At 40.1% G+C, this 17,636-nt stretch overlaps 1 protein-coding gene across 1 annotated transcript in view; it reads right to left on the bottom strand.

Moving 5' to 3' along the window:
• BANK1 (B cell scaffold protein with ankyrin repeats 1) overlaps window positions 1–11,882 on the bottom strand; it is a 134,635-nt gene extending 122,753 nt beyond the window's left edge. The window contains exon 1 of the mRNA XM_058804077.1: window positions 11,825–11,882. Within this exon, the coding sequence (XP_058660060.1) occupies window positions 11,825–11,837 (13 nt within the window). The 5' untranslated portion in view covers window positions 11,838–11,882. The remainder of the gene's footprint in view (window positions 1–11,824) is intronic.
• Window positions 11,883–17,636: the final 5,754 nt, after the last annotated feature.

The following is a 17,636-nucleotide window of genomic DNA, read 5'->3' as shown; positions in this document are numbered from 1 at the left end:
GAAATTCGGTACATTTACCTCTAAGACAAGAGAATATATTTCAGAAAATAGTGCTTCCACAACAAAACAAAAACACATTGATACTGTAAGAAATAAAATTTTGGGTAAGTTGCTGTGATTCCACCAGCTAAGGTCTGGGAAGGTCACACCATGGCAACTGAGGTACAAAACAAGAAAGTGTCCTACACATTAAGTAGTCTAATTTGTATGCCAGGGTCTTGACAGACACTGATCACCAGGCAATATTTATCAATAAATAGTACCATTTACTGCAATTTATGCTCTGATTTGTGTTACCTGAATTTGTAATGTGATTAAATACACTGAAATAACCATAGGTGACATTCCAACTATTCCTAAATTAGATTACCCTTGACACAAGAAATCTGTAGAAATCTGGCAGCACTCTCTTAGAGCAGTCATAGAATAGTTTGGATTGGAAAGGACCCTTTAAGATCACCTCACTTCTAGCCACTGCCATGGGCAGGGACACATTCCACTACAACAGGCTGTTCAAAGGCCCATCCAACCTGGCTGGGAATCTTTGCTTTTATGGGGCATCAACAGCTTCTCTGGGCAACCTGTTCCAGTGTATCATCCACACATACTGGGTTTCTAAACCTACTGCTTCCTTTGCCACAAGTCAGAGTACTGAGGGAGGGCTTTTGAGATCCCACAAATTAGATGGCTTGATCTTTTCCTGCTTTTGCAATCCAATCATAAATCCATATTTTAATGCAACTCATTTACTTGAGCATTCACCCAGAAATTTAAGTAAATGTGATAAGCAGTTTTTGTTTGATGTATAACATGTCTGAGTTTTGAGGCTGTAAAAGAACTTGTCCTCCAGTTTGAGCTCTTTTCTTTCCTCCTTTTCTGACAAATAAATGACAGTCACTAAAAACACCCAAACACTAACAACAGAACAACCCAAGACAAATATCCCATCAGTGGTGGACAACCACTTCTTATTTGTTTTGAACTCTTTAACAGCATTCATGCTAATGTTGCACACAGAAGGAAGTAAATGAAGTAGAAAATAATTACATAAGCATGCACCTTCAAAAAATGAGCAATGACAGAGCTAACAATGAGTTAAAAACCAAGCTAAATAAAAAACTCAGGAAAAAATTCAGTTGAAGGCTGACTTCTCTATATTAAACCCACCCTTGCTTCCTCTCCACTGCCTTAAGACAGATTCTACAGACCAGCCATATAAGAAACTACTTGTATTTCTGTCCATTGGATAAAGCAAGCAGCTTAGTTAAACGAATGCCAACCTGCCTTCACGAATTTAACCATGTATCTGCAAAATTGAATGTGATGCCCGAATGCATGCTGCAGCTTTCACGAGATTCAAAAGACATTTTTCCAAGAAGAACATATCCTCAGTATAGGTTTAACACAAACAATTACCTTCCCCCCCACCTTGCAAAACAAATTCTCAAAATTATTACTGGTCCTAAAACAAGAACAAATTGGAGAGTTACCTGGGTAACAATTTTGGGTCCTCCTCCAGTGGGAGACCTTGCAGAAATATTTTTGTATAACTACTACTGCTTTAGACCACAAAGATGTTTCCTGGAAATAAACCCATTCTATATGTTGAGGTTCTTACAAACAGATTTACTATACAATACATACCCACCCTACATTGCAGTACAGTCTCACTGTGGGGTAGAAACAGGAAAAGTAGGTCTACACAATTGTGTACACTGGAAGAAAAGTATCTCACTGGTGCTTCCACCATTTCAAGCACATTATCATCCATTTCTAGTTCAAAAGGTACAGAAAAAAAAGTGAAAACAAATCTGTCCTGAACTGGTTTTGACACCAAGATAAACCTTATCCCACTACAGTCAGAGAACCTGTGTAGTTCAAATACAGTAAAACTCAGAAGCTTGAGGTAGCCAGGCCAGGACCAAAGAATTATGAAGCATCCTGCCTTTTACATCATCAAGTCCCTTGTTGTTCAACAAAATCTGTATAACTACATTTTGACTTTCCTCTCGAGTATTCAGAAAAAAGAAACATATAAAAATTAAACAGGCAGATGCCATCATAGGTCTATCACCATGGTCATTGTACTTGTATTTCATTAGTGTCTAATATAAGACTCCTCAGGATCCCACAGTTTAACACACTACCAAGTGCCAGCTGCTCAGCAATAACCACTTGCATATTTGGTAAAGGTATGAAAAACAATGTGCAGTTTTCATTTTCCTCCTCTGGAGCTTATTCTGCCTGTTCCATTTTCCATTTACCATTTACTGCAGATTAACGTGGTAACTGCACAAACATCTCAAATGTTCCGAATCACCCCTCACGTGCGCTGCCTTCAAAGGCCATAGGATCAGACCAGAGCAAGTCTAAAACAACCTCTCTACAATGTACCTTGCACAGCTCTCAGGCCTCACTGCTGTGCTCTGCACATCCTGTTTAGCAGGGAACACCACTTACCAATGTGGAAGTAGCCTTGCAGCATTAGGAAACAAAGTTCTTAGAGTGCTCCCTGCCCACACCCACTCAGTGCTAGAGCACACCAAACATGAGCATGAAGGTGAGCTCCCACTCTCTTGGGCACACTTGTGCCAAAGCAGGTGTCTCAGGAGATACCTGAGCACAGCAACTTCTACTGACTCTATAGATGGGACAGACTGGAGAGCTATACGCTCCTGTAGTGTTTAATGCCCTTGCAGGTACCCAGCCTGGCTAATCAGGACCACAAAAAAATGAAACATTTCTTAAATTTAATTCTCATTATGATATCAAAATTCAGTGATCCAGATTTTAGCAATATACCAAGAAGAGAAATATCCACAAACAAAACAACATGCTCAAAAGTCAATTTCAAAAAATGACAGTGCTTACACCTCCTCTCATCCTTCTGATCTTTCAGAAAGAAATAAATACCTATAAAAGTAGAGGAACTTACATTTGGAAATACTCCTCTAAAGAATTCTACTACTTTGATAAAGACTTAGATCCTGAACTATCATTTATCCAGTACTGGATTGGTTTTTTGTTACACAAAAGTGAAAACTTTTTCACTTATTAAGCAAAACAGATTGTTTAGCGGAGAGCATGTATACCTGGAAATTCAAATGTTACAATGCTCATCTGTGGCATAATTGTGGTGAGAAATAAAATAGTGTAATTGACTTTTGTAATATTTTAAGTATTTTAGGTTAATGTTCAGCCCTTGATTTCTGATAAAAAGGACTAACTTTTCACAGAAGTCTCCAAAATGTTACAGCCAATGAATGAGTTGTCACAATTTGAAAGGATAGTTCTGCCTTTTAACTGTATTATTTAAGGCATGGTTGTGTTCAAAATGAATGCTACTTATTATTATATATGCCATTCAAAATTCAAATTAACAGCATGTGGGAGTACAAAAACTATGGCATACATTACATATTTACAAGCTAAGATACAGAAACATGGCTTGCCATTTCAATGATTTCTATAAGTATCAGTGTTGAAATACAGGCTGTAAGCTTGCCAATGAAACATAACTGTTTTTAAACTCTTAGAAAACCAGCTGACAATAGCTCGGCAAGAACACTAGCAGAAAATTAAAATGAAACTATCCTGAATGTACCCTTTAAGCATAAAATTCTTCTGCTTCCAAACTGCTAAATGTAGGATCTGGCCTAAACTTCCACTGAAAATACATTTTCCCCCAATTCAATCATTACAGACTATTTCATTCGAGGCCAAATTAGATTTGGCCTCCTCTGAAATAGCTAGTCTTGAACAAGGAATGGAATTGATATGGGAGAGAAACACATTTGAAAGTTTCAATAAGATTACTGTGTTGCAAAACTAGAAAGCATGTATAAGAACCTTAAAGTTCTGATTTAAAACACTGGCAAAATTTCCTTTGATAGTGCACAGCAACAAGGCTTTGTTGATTAAATAGAGTTATTCTGAGACACACTAGGCTGGGGAATTAGCATTCCATGTTTAGAGGTAGGAAGTCTACAGCAACCAGAGACTCAGTGAAATATCTACAAACAGACATCTCAGGGGGGTGGAGGAAAAAAGGTATATTGAGTTTTGTGCATTTTTATTAGATTTTCCAGATACTACAGAACATCCTTTCCAAGCAAGACTACTTCTATTATTTGATTAAATCTTTATAAAGTTTTCTCATAATATAAGCCTACCTTTAAAAAATACTGTTTAAAAGATTCAGATGAATTTGAAATGCAAAGTACCTTTAGGTACTTCAAGTAAGATTAAGCTGCCAGAGTTTACTTTCTGGACAGAGCTAGAATCATTTAGAGTCTCATAAAGATGTTGGAAGTCTATCTGGCTTACTTGAAGGCCTTGCTTTTGTCAGGAAAATCCACAAATGCCAGAGGTTTATGGCAAAAAAAGAGACACAAGAGTCCTGCAATTTTATTTGAATAAACAAATAAAGGGAGAGATTCCCCTGGGGCACATGCACACGGGGTTTTCTCTCTCAAGGTTTTGGAGGCCACAGCCTCCTTTGATCCCAAACTCTCAGCCACATGGTGCCCTCTTCCTTTCCCTACTGGCTGGAGCCCCAGGAAGATATAGCCCTCCCAAACCACCTACCACATATCCCCCCTTGAACCTACTACTCTACCCCAGTGTTCAGAAACTCTGGCTTGTGCAGACCCCTGTCTGTTTGAGCAGCCAAGCTGTCTGGGCTCAGCAATCAACCTGCAGCCCAGAGTCAGTGGAGACATTAAGACCCATTTCAAAGACAGTAACACACACCTTCACCCATCAAATTGTTTATAAAGACATTAGCTTTCCTGTCAATCCCTCCTCTTCTTCTTTCTCAATTTGCCTTTTTACAAACACTAGCTATCATTAACTTAACCCTTCCTAACAACCAGGAACACTTGAAACAGCCCATTCCGACTTTTTCACATCTGGTCCCTGCACCAGGAATGGCAAGTAAATAAAGGGAATAAAGTAGACAATGACAGTTCATATTAGCCCATGAATCACTAGAGCTCCTTGCTATGGCTACTGAGAACTGAAGCCTGCCATCCTTTTCTTCCAGCTGAGAAGTACAAACCTCCAGAGAATTAGAGACCTTGACCTGAGTATGACAGGTCCACACATGTCTAGCTGTCCTGGTTGAATGCTACAAACAGCAAAGACCAAAGGCAGCATCTGTGCTAAGAGGCTTCCTGTCAAAGTCAGCCCAAATGACCTCAAGTGTTCCCTACCAAGGACTCCAGTGACCTCAAGTCAGGACAAACGATCTCAAGTAACCTGTGTGAACTCCAGCAACCCCTGATGTTCTGCCACTTCAGGTCTTAGTGAGGAGCAGCCTGCAGCACCCCACACTACATCATTACCAGGCTAGCTAATCAGGGATACAAAGCAGACTCTCCCACAGCTTCCCTCCCAACCTAGTCCCTCCCTTCATCCTCTTCTCACAGAGTAATTTCTTCAGCAGCAGGATCTGAGCAAGCCAAAAAACTCATCTGGCTCATGGCAGCCGTTCAGTTTTGCTGCACCCAGTCAGTACAGAGTCTTAAACTGGGTTAAAAAAAACCAGAAAACCAAAAGCAATAAACATTGTTACACAAAGAAAAAGTAAAAAACAGTGTCGCAGCATACATCACAGTTGAGATGACCAAAACACACAGAGTATCACCATACAATTTTAGAAGGCTTTAAGTATTCACCCACACAGAATAACACCATACCCCATCAGAAGACTTCAAGCGTCTGCCCATACAGAGTAACATTACTCCAGAAAGCTGCAAGCATCCACCCTTCTTGCTCTTCAGCCCAGCCTTTTACACCCCTCATGTCCGTGCATTGCAGCGGTGTGCCCTCTGTTCCCTTTGGTGATGGGTCAGTGCCCCGGGCCCTCCATGGCTCATTGCTGTCAGTGCTGCTCACCTGCTGCTCACAGCTGCAGCCCATTGGGGATGAGGCTCAGTCACCCAATTACCACAAACTGTGTGCCTACAAAACAACTCAGTGGACACAAGCCAACTTACTGTTTATATCTCATTCTTCCTGGCCTTTCCCAATCCTGTACAATGTGTTTGAAGGGAATGGGCAAAGGCAGCTATGAAAATAAAGCACACACATTCACCAATAGTGGTTGAATAAAATGCACCTGTTTGTCTTTCCCACTTGCCAAAAGAACATTTGAAAAATTGTTCCCCCTTTGGCATGAAATTCATATTAGACAGAGAAGTTCCCGTGTCCATCCCTTTGGTCCTGGGGTCCCTGCACTTTATCCCGTCAGGGATTGTAAAAACTGTGCCATTATCCTTGCTGGTACCTTTACCTTTCCTTCATTCCTTCTTTCATATATTTTGTATATCTGAGATGCCTTTCTAACCAACTCCTGGAAGGGCTCACTCAGCCTCCTCTCCAGCCCCTGCCCCTGCTGCATGTGGGCTCTCACCCTCCCTCAGTTTGAAGTAAACTTGAATGGAGACTATAACTCACATGAATTGTTTATTTCAATTCTCTCAGACAAAAGGCAGTTGAAAAATAATGATAAAATAGTCATTTTTCAGAGGACTTTTTGTTTCCCTCTTAAAATGCCCCTCTAAACTGAGTTTACAATGGGAACAAGTTGTTCTAGGCTTGTACAAGGTGAGATACACTGGCCACCTTCTTGGGAGTTTTTATACACCAGCCCAAGCACACAATCCTGGCCAGCAGCACACAATCACAACTGAACTAAAGGAATGCTGCTGCAAGCATTGCAAAAGAATTTTACTAATAAATTACCTTAGGAAAATAATTTTTCTTGAAGGGCTTTATACTGAATACTGCATATTTACTAGTTTCCCACAGTATTTCATATTTTTAAAGGTAACCTAATCAAACTCAGAAGATATCTGGTTTCTGCTGTTAATATGGTTTTGTTCATTTAAGCAATTTATTTCTGTGGCCATGCATATTATAATTTAACAAAAAGCAAGTGCTCACGTCTTTTCAATCACAAATTTTAATAAAGCAGAGGAACACCACACTTGTGGCTTCTGATTAAAGTAGTGCTTGTTTTCATTTAATGCTCACTAGCATATTAGCAATAAACTCCTTTGAAGCCTGTACTATATTTAGCCTTTCATTTTTACAGAGGACATAGCACTGCTTAAATTAAGGCTTTTCTTTTCAGTCTTCAAATGACTAAAAATTGTCCATGTTCGATTCATTCCAGGCATACTATAATTTTTTTCTTTCATCTATTTAAACTGTAAATGTTTCACAAATAAATGAAAATATGAAAAACAGAAAAGTACATTATATGTTTAGCATATATTACCTTATTTCTTAAAAGTTTAATTCATAAATGTTATTCTATTCATTGTTCTGTTTTTCCCAAAGCTTCTAGAATTTTTTATATTTTCCACTTGAAAATAAATAATGCTTGCTATTACAATTGTTCCTCTAATATTAAAAACAAACAGGCAAACATCACTTTATACTGACTACAGTAAACAAACTTGAATTATTTATTCTTTATGATTTAACAATTGCCCTGTAGAGAGAACAACTAAAAAATTTAATATTTCTTTTTGGGTTTGGGTTTTGTATTTTCTTTTTAATTGGAAGCACGTATAACAATAAATAGTGAGTGCAAATATTCCTCATTACGTTACAAAATATACTTCATTACATTTTTACATGAAAATACCTTGGTTTGTTTGAGAGGCACAACACATGCATGTCCCCAGTGCTGAGAAATGTGGAGGATAAAGCACATCTAGACATAAACTGAACTGTATGTTACAGGGTCTCAGTCAGGTTTGGGGACAGGGGGTTGTTTATCTTTTAGTCGAACATTATTTCTTGCAAGGAACGTCTTTTATGCATCTCTAGAGTAGGGGATCTAGGACCAGGTGTCAGCTCTTAGATCCAGCTGCTCCATTCAGATTCACCTTAACTTGGTGTCAGGGCAAAACTCTGACAACCAAGAAAGCCTCCTTTCTGATGTTGGTTTCTCCAGAAAGGAAACTCAAGGATGCAGGCCTGGACAGAAGATGTGGTACTCTCCAGCAGAAAGACTAGACACAGCCATACATTTGTTTTCAGTCATACATTTTTTCCAGCTGTGAAAACCTGCAAGATTACATAACTCACTTGAAGTGAGTTTACCAGTAGGTACAGAGAAAAAACTATGAAACTTGACAAAGGCACTGCATTGCAGTTTCATGGTCTTACATGAATTCTTTATTTCTCACACAGAAGCAACAGCAGTGAACCTTAGCCACAGACTGCAGTTATTTATAAACACCTGTGTAAAGTTTCAAGTCCTTTCCATCTGTTAAGCATGTGGTCCAAATGTAAATGTGTGTTTTCCAAACTCAGCTGTACCGCTGCTTGAACAGCCTCAGTGTCAAACAAGTGTGGAACTTTTCTTACCCAACTGTACACAAAAGCTCACAGAAATGTTGAAAAACATGATGATGGGGATGGTAAAACCAGTTTGCTTTAACTGTCAGGCCTGTGACAAATTATCCACTGTGGCTTCATACAAAGCCTTGCTTTTTTACAATGCAGGGAGCCAATAAACACTAAGTGAACATCAATATCATTACATGAAATAGATTCCAGTTTAAATCTTGGTATTCATGACTCCCTCCCTGTCTTCCTTCACAGTGGTTTAAAAAAAATATTTTCAATATCATTCTGAAATTATTATTTTTGTTTACATTTAATAAAACATAGGGCTCTTTTTAATCACAGTTCACATTGCAGTAGTCTGACTTCGATTTATAAAAAAGGCCAGAACAACTTTATTTCTTTAACAATAGTCAGAAATCACTGGACCTCCCTGGGGGATGTACTTAAATCAGAAACTATTGCTGCTGTTTACATTGGGGTGCTCAAGCTTGTTAGAGGATATAAAACATTCTTTATTAACTACCAGCAAATAAAGGAGTATATAAACTAATCAAATCCTCAAAGACCAGCTTCAAGAGATACACAGACAGGGAGAGAGTCACACTGTGGTTTTTGAGTTCCTGGGCAGAAATGTTCTTCTTTTAAGAAACTGAAATTGGTGCTTTCTTTCACCTTTATCACAACACCAGTGGTATCAGTGCTACAATTTTTCAAATGTGGGTGATCGATTGCTTCTATGCAAACTTCAGTAACTGCTGCTTGCAACAGAATGGGAGAGGATCAGCATAAGGAACAAAACTTGTAAGGATAAACTTTTGAATCTGAATTAGCATCCCAACACTTCCAAAGGCAAATTATTGCTTTGAGGTACTTCAGTTCTGGCTTCTTTGATACTCAAATTACAAATACATTATTAATAATATTAATATTACTTAATAATTAATATTACTTAATAATTAATAACATTAATATTATGATGGTATTACTGAATTGCTTCAAAACTCCACCTCTAGATCTGGATTTTGAATCAAATCATCGTCTGAGAACTCTTGTTTTTCCCTAAAAGTGAAGGAGCTGAAAATCATTTACTACTAAAATTTAAGCACTCCCTAATTCTTGAGAAAAACAAAAATCAAGTATTACTTGTCTAGATTCTCTCCCAGAACACCACTTACATAAACACTGACCCAGAAACAGCTGAAGAGAAAAAAATGTCCAGTGTGTAAGTAAAGGACACCCAAGGAAAGACCTCAATGAAGATAATTACACTCCTGAGTGTGGAGAGGAGTGATGACTCCAACATGGCATAGCAATGAAGTTATCCTGTCAGTGCCTCCTGTCTCAAAGGAAGGCAGATATCATCAAAGATCATGCATTACAGATGTTTTATCTCTACCAGCTACAGCAGCTTTAATGGAATTTGCATAAAATTCATCTAGGTTAGGGTATTTTACAGAGTCCTGACAAGTAACAAGCCTGTCTGTCCTACCAAGCATCCCAAACAGCTTTTAGATTTGAGCTTGACTAGGCCTTGGGCAATCCACCTGAAGCAACCTCAGTACCTCACAGATGCTGTTCCATCAGGAGAAAACAGGCTTCTATGCACCATTATGGACAACAGACCTCTTTCTGTAAAAGAAAGGTTTGAATCTTTGCCAAACCTGCAGGAGAGAGGTTTGTGTGTGGAGGTCACAGGTGGATGAGGCTTAGGCAGAGCAATACCTGAAAAAGCGACAGAGACAAATGATGCCAGAGTGGAAGGCCAGTGCATCCTCTGCTGGCTGAGCCTACTGTTACTTGTTCCCCTGCCAATGTGTGGAACTGGCTGCAAGTAGCAGCTGGGAAAGCAGCCATCCCTATTTGGTGTTTTTACATATTTACTCAGCAATTACTCCAGCTATTTCACATGCATACTCAGGATTTGACTGCCTTTATTCACCGAGATCCAGACTCCAAACTATATGCCCCCAGGTCATGCACAGTGGTATCCTGTCATTGATACAGAATGATCACTGAGCCTACTTCTGTCATTATCAGAATACTGCCCTGCTGACTGCTCACGTCCTCAAACATCAGTTTGCCTAATAATTGGGATAGCATATGCAAATTTGGAAAGGCTATTAAGTGTAGTTTTGCTCATACATGCAGCTTTCTTCTTTAAAGAATCTTGCAGTACTGGATGTTGGATCTAGACAGAAAACAACCAGTACAATAACCATACCCATTTCACCACCGGCCTTAGGTAGAAAGCAAAACAGTACTGAGCTCTGATATTTTATCTACAACTAACTTCTTATAAAACAGCTGGAAAAATCATTCTGCCTTTCTTCCCTGGCATTTTTATCTGTATAATGAGAGTAGTAGGTAAAGATGGCTTGCAAAGCTAATGTCATTACAAAGCTGCATTTAATAACTAATAACTAATGCAGTTAGTCGGATGTTATAAAATGATCCAAAATATAAAGTACTTGGTAAAAAACCTGTCTTGACATTGGAAGCAGTAATTTAAAAAGATGAACCAGAACAGAAAAACAAAGCATTGAGTCACCTTTGCAGACTCAGGCTCTCAGACTTCTCTTTCTTGATTCCTCATTCAGAAAATGAGGATAAAATATTGTCCCATCTAATAAAAGAGTCACAAAAATAAGAAAATAAGCCTGAGCTCCCTGCAAGCAAGTCAGTCAAACCTCTGGTATCCTGCTACATGTCTTTCATTTCCTTTTTATTGAGTGCCCAGCTTGGCAGTCACTGGCTTGATTTATGTGTTGCTGAGCCTTGCAAAGACACATGAAGGAAATGGGAGCCATAAATAGACAGTATTTCTGTGAATAAGGGCACATGACTGGGACACAGGGACATGGAGTCACAGGTTTCTGGTTCAGATTAAGGGCTGCCTCTGATTTACATGAGAACTTCAGAAGTAATTTTAACTTTTCATCACATTTTTCCACCAGTCAATAGGATAATGTGTTCCAACACTACCAAGGAAGTAACAAAATACACACTAACAGTTTCGAGGCACCCAGATATTACAATAAACACCAATAAAAGCATAAACAAGGAATTAATATTCCAGTGCAAAGTCTAGCACGGTTTTGCTGAACACTCCAGGCTGGATCCCATACCGAGAGCTGAGACACTGCAAGAGGATGATCAATTTTAATTAATGACACAACACACGACTAGCCAATTCAGAGGAGGTATACATATATCGAATTAACATTGCTCATGCAACTTTTATTCTTTAATTTCCTAACTTCTTGGCGCTACATCTCCTCCTCTTCAGCAAAGCTACGTCGGTACTGTGACACTATGAGAGATGCAGCAGAGAGACAAGCCAAGACAAGAGCTTGCACTTGAGGGCTACTCTCAAGGGCAAGGCCTCCATCCGCAGCACCGCACCGGGACACAACACCCTGTGGGACCTCCCCGCCCTCACAACCCACCCCGCACCGACCTGCCGGGCTCATGGCTCCGCTGCCTGCGCTGTCCGGCCACCAAAGCCGCGCCCCGAGGGTTCTGTCCCGGCCCGAGGGCGCTGTCCCGGCCCGAGAGCGCTGTCCCAGTCCTAGGGCGCTGTCCCGGCCCGAGGGTTCTGTCCCGGCCCGAGGGCGCTGTCCCAGTCCTAGGGCGCTGTCCCGGCCCGAGGGCGCTGTCCCGGCCCGAGGGTTCTGTCCCGGCCCGAGGGCGCTGTCCCGGCCACCAAAGCCCCGGCCCGAGGGCGCTGTCCCGGCCCGAAGTTTCTGTCCCGGCCGCCGGCGCCGGGACGGAAGCTCGGGCCCCTCCGCGGCTGCTGCGGCCGCGGGGCTCCGCTGCCCCCGGGCCCCACCCATATCCTCCCCTGAACACACACACACCCTCAGCCGGCATCGCCCGGGAGCCGGGGTAAGAGCCCTCTGCTGTCGAGGTGCTCGGGGTGTGGGCAGAAAACGAGGTGGGAGTCGAGCCTTTCCGGCTGTGCCAGACTGCTGGGGTTTGGTTTTCTCTCGCACTTTTCCAGTGGAGAAAAGCCGCTCGGGGATGGAAGGCACCTGGGAGGTGTCCACCAGCAATCAAGTGTTCTGGTGTGGTATGATTAGCCCCTCCATGATATTGTGCCATGTATTTATTTTTTGGAGTGGTGCAGAGTAAAACAACAACTGAAAAAAGGTCAAAACAAGCAGCCCATGAGAGACACTGCAGCTCACTGCTGCACTGGCTACCAAATTTAGGACATATCAATCAAGGTGGCATCTTCCAAGTTGAAAATAAAGGCCAGACCCACCACAAGGAGTTGGAGTTTCCCCATAAAACAGGATTACAGAAAAACTGAAAGAACCTTCTGAAATAAGTTTTCAAAGGAAGCAAACCTTTTCAAACCACTTTGTGCACAAATGTGTGCTTCTTGCCCACCCAAACTCCCATGTTCACCTTCTCTACCTGAACTTTAATGTTTTGGGGCTGATTTTAGTGAAACATGGCAAAAGTTTTAAAGATCTCAAATGTGAATTTGCTAAGCACCAGTTTCAGGAATGCGGGTGTCCAAAACGAACTGAAGGAAATGCTGCAGAATTAATTCAAGCAGTATTAGAGGAAGGAAAATTCACATAGAAGAAGTCTTTATTGATGTCTTAGTGTGACAAAACCTTCAGAGTTTGCAATCAAGTACAAACCACAAGTTGCAGGAGGCTGGACTTGAGTCAGGGAACTACTTCTGTAAAGACTTTGCACACTGCAGGGTCTGTGTCCAGCTGAATTACTTGAAAAACTGAACCCTCTGAGCTGTTCCTGTTTCTATCATTACACAGGTAGATACTTTTTGATTATTATCATTTGTTATGTTTCAGGGGTTGTTTTCAGTCACTTCTGCTAACATGTGGGTGGTTTTGGTAAATTTCTGACTTGGGCTGGCCTACCACACAGAGGAAACATCTAGCTACAAGGACACTGGGAAAATCTAATCTAGATCCAGTCATGTCAGGGTAAATGTACATCAGGAAGAGAGCATGGAATGCCTCCCCTTGTTCCTTGCTGCTCATTTTTTACCTTTGGATTTTATTCATTTAAGTGACAGGTATGTGGGCAATACCTCATTCCAGTCCTGTGGTTTTGGGTGCAAGAGATGCAGCACTACAGTGTCAGTAGTCTTGAACTGTGAGCAGGATAAGCACAAATGAGATATCTTGTAATGGAGGATGCAATATGTCAAAGATACAACATTTAGAAACACTGCATCTGACTGTTTTTCCATGGCAATAATAATTGCTGCTTCCTAAAAGATGGCTTAGGTGAAGTGGTTGGATGCAGTTGGGATGATTGAGCGTCCTGAGCTGCGAGGATCTTCACTGTGGAAATAGGAATTCATAAAAAGAAAAACAATCATTAAATACAAATGTATTAAAGATTAAAATAACTAAAATGGAACTCTCAGTAAAAACAAAACAAAATTAGGGGGTTATCCTGGGTGTCAGGATGAGGGACAAAATGGATTGTGATAGCCCAATTCTTTACATTGTGAGAGCCAGCACTGTGGAAATGAGTCCTAAAAGGAAGAACACAATTTGCTTTACTCAAGTTTTAAACCAAACAACAGGCAGGCTTCTACTAGCCAAGGAAAGAAAAACCTTCAGCAGTATCCAGGAGCAAGAGGCCCTGCTCTACATGGAGGCCTTGCTGGAGGCGTTGGTCAGTGTGCATGGCATGCCCGGAGACCTGCAGTGGCCAGGCCAAAACCTGTGCTCTCCTCTGGTGGCCAAGGTGCTGTGTGTAGGGTGATCCACGCAGGGCTGGAAGGAGACCATCTGGGACAGGTCACTGAGAAGATGGAGATGGAAGGTAGGGCAGGAGTTGTGTTGTTAGATCCCAGTTTGAGGGAGGGTAAGACTTGGTGAGGATTGTGGTGGTCCTAAAGGACTGCTTGGTGTGGTGCAAGTTGCTCATCATGGTGGGTGCACCTTCACCTCTCCCTGCTGATGGTGAGGCTGAGTCTTCTGGGTCTGTGCTTTTAGCTGGACCCAACTGGTCCTTTTCTACTTAGCTCAACTGGTTTACTCTTGAACACGTTTCTTTTCTGAGCTGTGGTGCTGCCATCATAGCTTTCGAGACAGTGACACTGGCCTGAGCAGGACACCACATGAATGGTGAACACTGTGCTGGTCTCTGACTATTTGCAACTCAAGACAGTGTTAGGTATACTGAGGCCTACACCCAGCAGAATTATTTCTAAGAGCAAAACAGCTCAATTCTCTAACTGCAGGGTTATTGCCATCAATTTACACTGCTTTTACCAGCCCAATCATGAAGATTTTCTCTGGAGTAATGTCTGCATATGACTAAGTATTACTGCCAGTGTCAGTAGACTCCTACTTAGAAATTAAATTTGCTGTGGGGTCTGTAGAGGTTGAGGTCTCTCTACAAGTCCAGCAGAAGAATTAGGTTTCCCCAGTTCTTCAACCTCCTAATGATTACACTTCATATATATCATAAAGCCACGGAATTTATAATTTATGCTGGAGGTGTAAGAACACTCACTGTTTCTAGGCAAGGAAAAACTGCTTAAATTATTAAGCAACCTCAGCACGTGTCATGAAGCAGTGCTGCATTAGAGAGAAAATAAATAAAAAATCCATGTTAAATCACGAGAAACATGTCTTGGGAATGATGTCAGTGTTGTGTTTAAGTTGTTTGGCTGTTCTCAATATCAATTTCAAGCTTCAATTTTAATAAAATTATTTTAAATATAACCTTACTTCCAAACACCCTAGATTCATAACACTAACTTGGGGACAATTATATACTTCTGTAATGCTTTCCAGATTCAGGTCCTCACTGATCTTGTCAAAACTAATTTCTTTCTAATACTGCCTTTGTTTTTCCCTTTGTGAGCATTCTGCTATTGTTGGAATGTTGGCTTTTCCTTTGGATATAATTAACATTCAATACATTGCCATTATAATTTCCTCCACATCTTACATATTTGTTTTCCACAGGTCTGCTAAGGTTTGAAAAGCCTTTTTTCTGTCAAAGAGCTTGAAATGGTTTTGAAAGCTTAATTCACTGTTGATTACTAACTTAATTTTACTTGTAGGTTTTGTTGTGAAATCCACTGACAATATTGCTAGGCTATGGTACAATACAGACAATATTGCTATAATTGCTAACACAATCAGTTGGAAATATTGCATGTCAGATGATACTGTTAGTTTTTGTATTTTAGCAGGAGTTTGCATGCAGTTTAGATTCATGCTGTGTAGTCACAGATTTTCTTCTCTTGCACACAGCTACTGCATTTTGATGTTCGATATTACTGCAAGAATTAACATGAAGTTAGCTGAGTGTCCACTCTTCTTGTCTAGTGGAAGAAAGGACAAACTAAGTATGTGATATATTTCTAAATATTGGTTAAATCTTACCAAAATATAGAAAAGAATAAAGAGTGTTGCTCAGCTTGTAGGGTAGCTTTCAAGAAAGCAAGAAAATTGTGTTTGAGACCTTCATTTTTGTTATTTAATTTCACATGCACTAAAATAAAAATAAAGCAGATCTGGGACAGAACATGATTCTAAGAGAAAATGTTACTGTACACAGTAACACTCTCAGTTAAGAAAAAATGGGTCAAGTGAGACAAATCTAATAGCTTCTTTCTTTAGTACCATTATGATTAAATTGGTTAATGACACAGATGAAGCATAAGAGAATATAAAATAGGTGGCCTGGAATATAAAAGCACTGCCAGTATGTAATGAAAATTATTTGTGTCATTCTTTAATTTCATTCTTGCATGTCCAAAAAAAAGCTGTTTCCTCCCATGGCATCTTCGATGGTCACAACAGTGTTAGGTAGTTTTCTAAAAACTTTAGATACATTATACATGTGTGGGGTTTTAAAAAAGTTTTTTACAGGTGTAACAGAGAGCAGAAATAAATTCTTCCCTCCCTACCCCCCCCCCCCATCTATGGAATATAATTTCATGTCCAATTACCTGTTACTGTGATTTAAGCTTTGGAATGCATGTACAAGTCACATTAATCCTCAAGATTTTGCTTAACAGAATACTGTGTATTGGGGTTGCCACATTTAAGCTTTCAGTGATAATAAAATGAATTAATCATGTTGTGGTTAGAAACCAGTTCAAATGCTGTTTACAACATAAGAAAGTCAATACTCCAATATAATCCTATATAGCAAGATGCTTTTATACACTTAGAAAGGTAATACCTGATGTGTCTTGTATGTCTTACAGTAATTGTTGGTAAATATGAATTCTTAATGTCTGACATCAGGGTTCTTTTATATCTCTATTTGAAAATGTGTATTGAAGAACTGTGCCACTAATAAATAACTTGATGCAGTACCCAGCAGGATGTTAGAAAAATGTAGATTGAATTGATTAAGTAGAAAACAGAGTGGTTTATGGATTATAAGTAGAGCTTGGTCATAATTGAACTGCTGGTTTGTCTTGCCACATGCAACCCACAAACAAAGGAATGACCAGGAAGACAATAAATATTTCTTGAGGTCAGTTCAGACCCCCAAGAGCAGTGTGTTTCTCCAGTCCACTGGAAGCATCGCTGGATGTACACACTGGATTCGTTAGATCTAGATTACTCAGTCTTTGGACTGTATTCTTGGCTGGTGCAAGTCAGGTCAAGTCAGGTTTATTCCCTCTTCACTCTCCTCAAGGTCCATGGACATACCTTCCTATGCATTACTCTTCCTCTTTTTTTTCCTCATATGGTAATATTTTTTTTCAAGTTGGTAAAAGATTTGCCAGTATTTCTAGCAAAGTAGTGACTGCTTGAGTCACACTGGAAGAATGCTTGTCTCATCTCTAAAATGACTTGTTCAGAATGGTCTGGAAGATAGAGGAAGGCAGTGCTTGAATTGCATTCTTGAAAAGTACCAAGTGGCAAACAGCAAAGGACAAATTTAAGATGACTTAATGGGATGGTAGCAACATGTGGAGATCTAAAACCAGTGAGGTATTGACTTTGATGTTTGGGAATACAAAGATAAATATCCAATAATGAAACCAGAGCAAAGGTGATATATATCTCCCATCCAATAGTCAGCACTCGCCTCTTACTGATCATCTGTGCCTGAGAGACTAAGGCAACCTATTCTTCTTCCCAGTACTGATACAACATTATGCAGTCCTGACATTTTATTTGTGGAGAACTATTTGTTACTTTTCAAAGTGTAATTATTGTAATGTAATGGTTTGTTAAAACAATGTTGATTTACAGCCTCTGCCTGTTAGTTCAGTAATGCTCATACATTTAACCATTGAC

Source organism: Ammospiza caudacuta, chromosome 4 (genome assembly GCF_027887145.1).
Source record: "Ammospiza caudacuta isolate bAmmCau1 chromosome 4, bAmmCau1.pri, whole genome shotgun sequence".
In the NCBI taxonomy this organism is placed as follows: Eukaryota; Metazoa; Chordata; class Aves; order Passeriformes; family Passerellidae; genus Ammospiza; species Ammospiza caudacuta.
The sequence above is the reverse complement of the archived record's forward strand: the minus strand, read 5'-3'. Positions and strand labels throughout refer to the sequence as shown.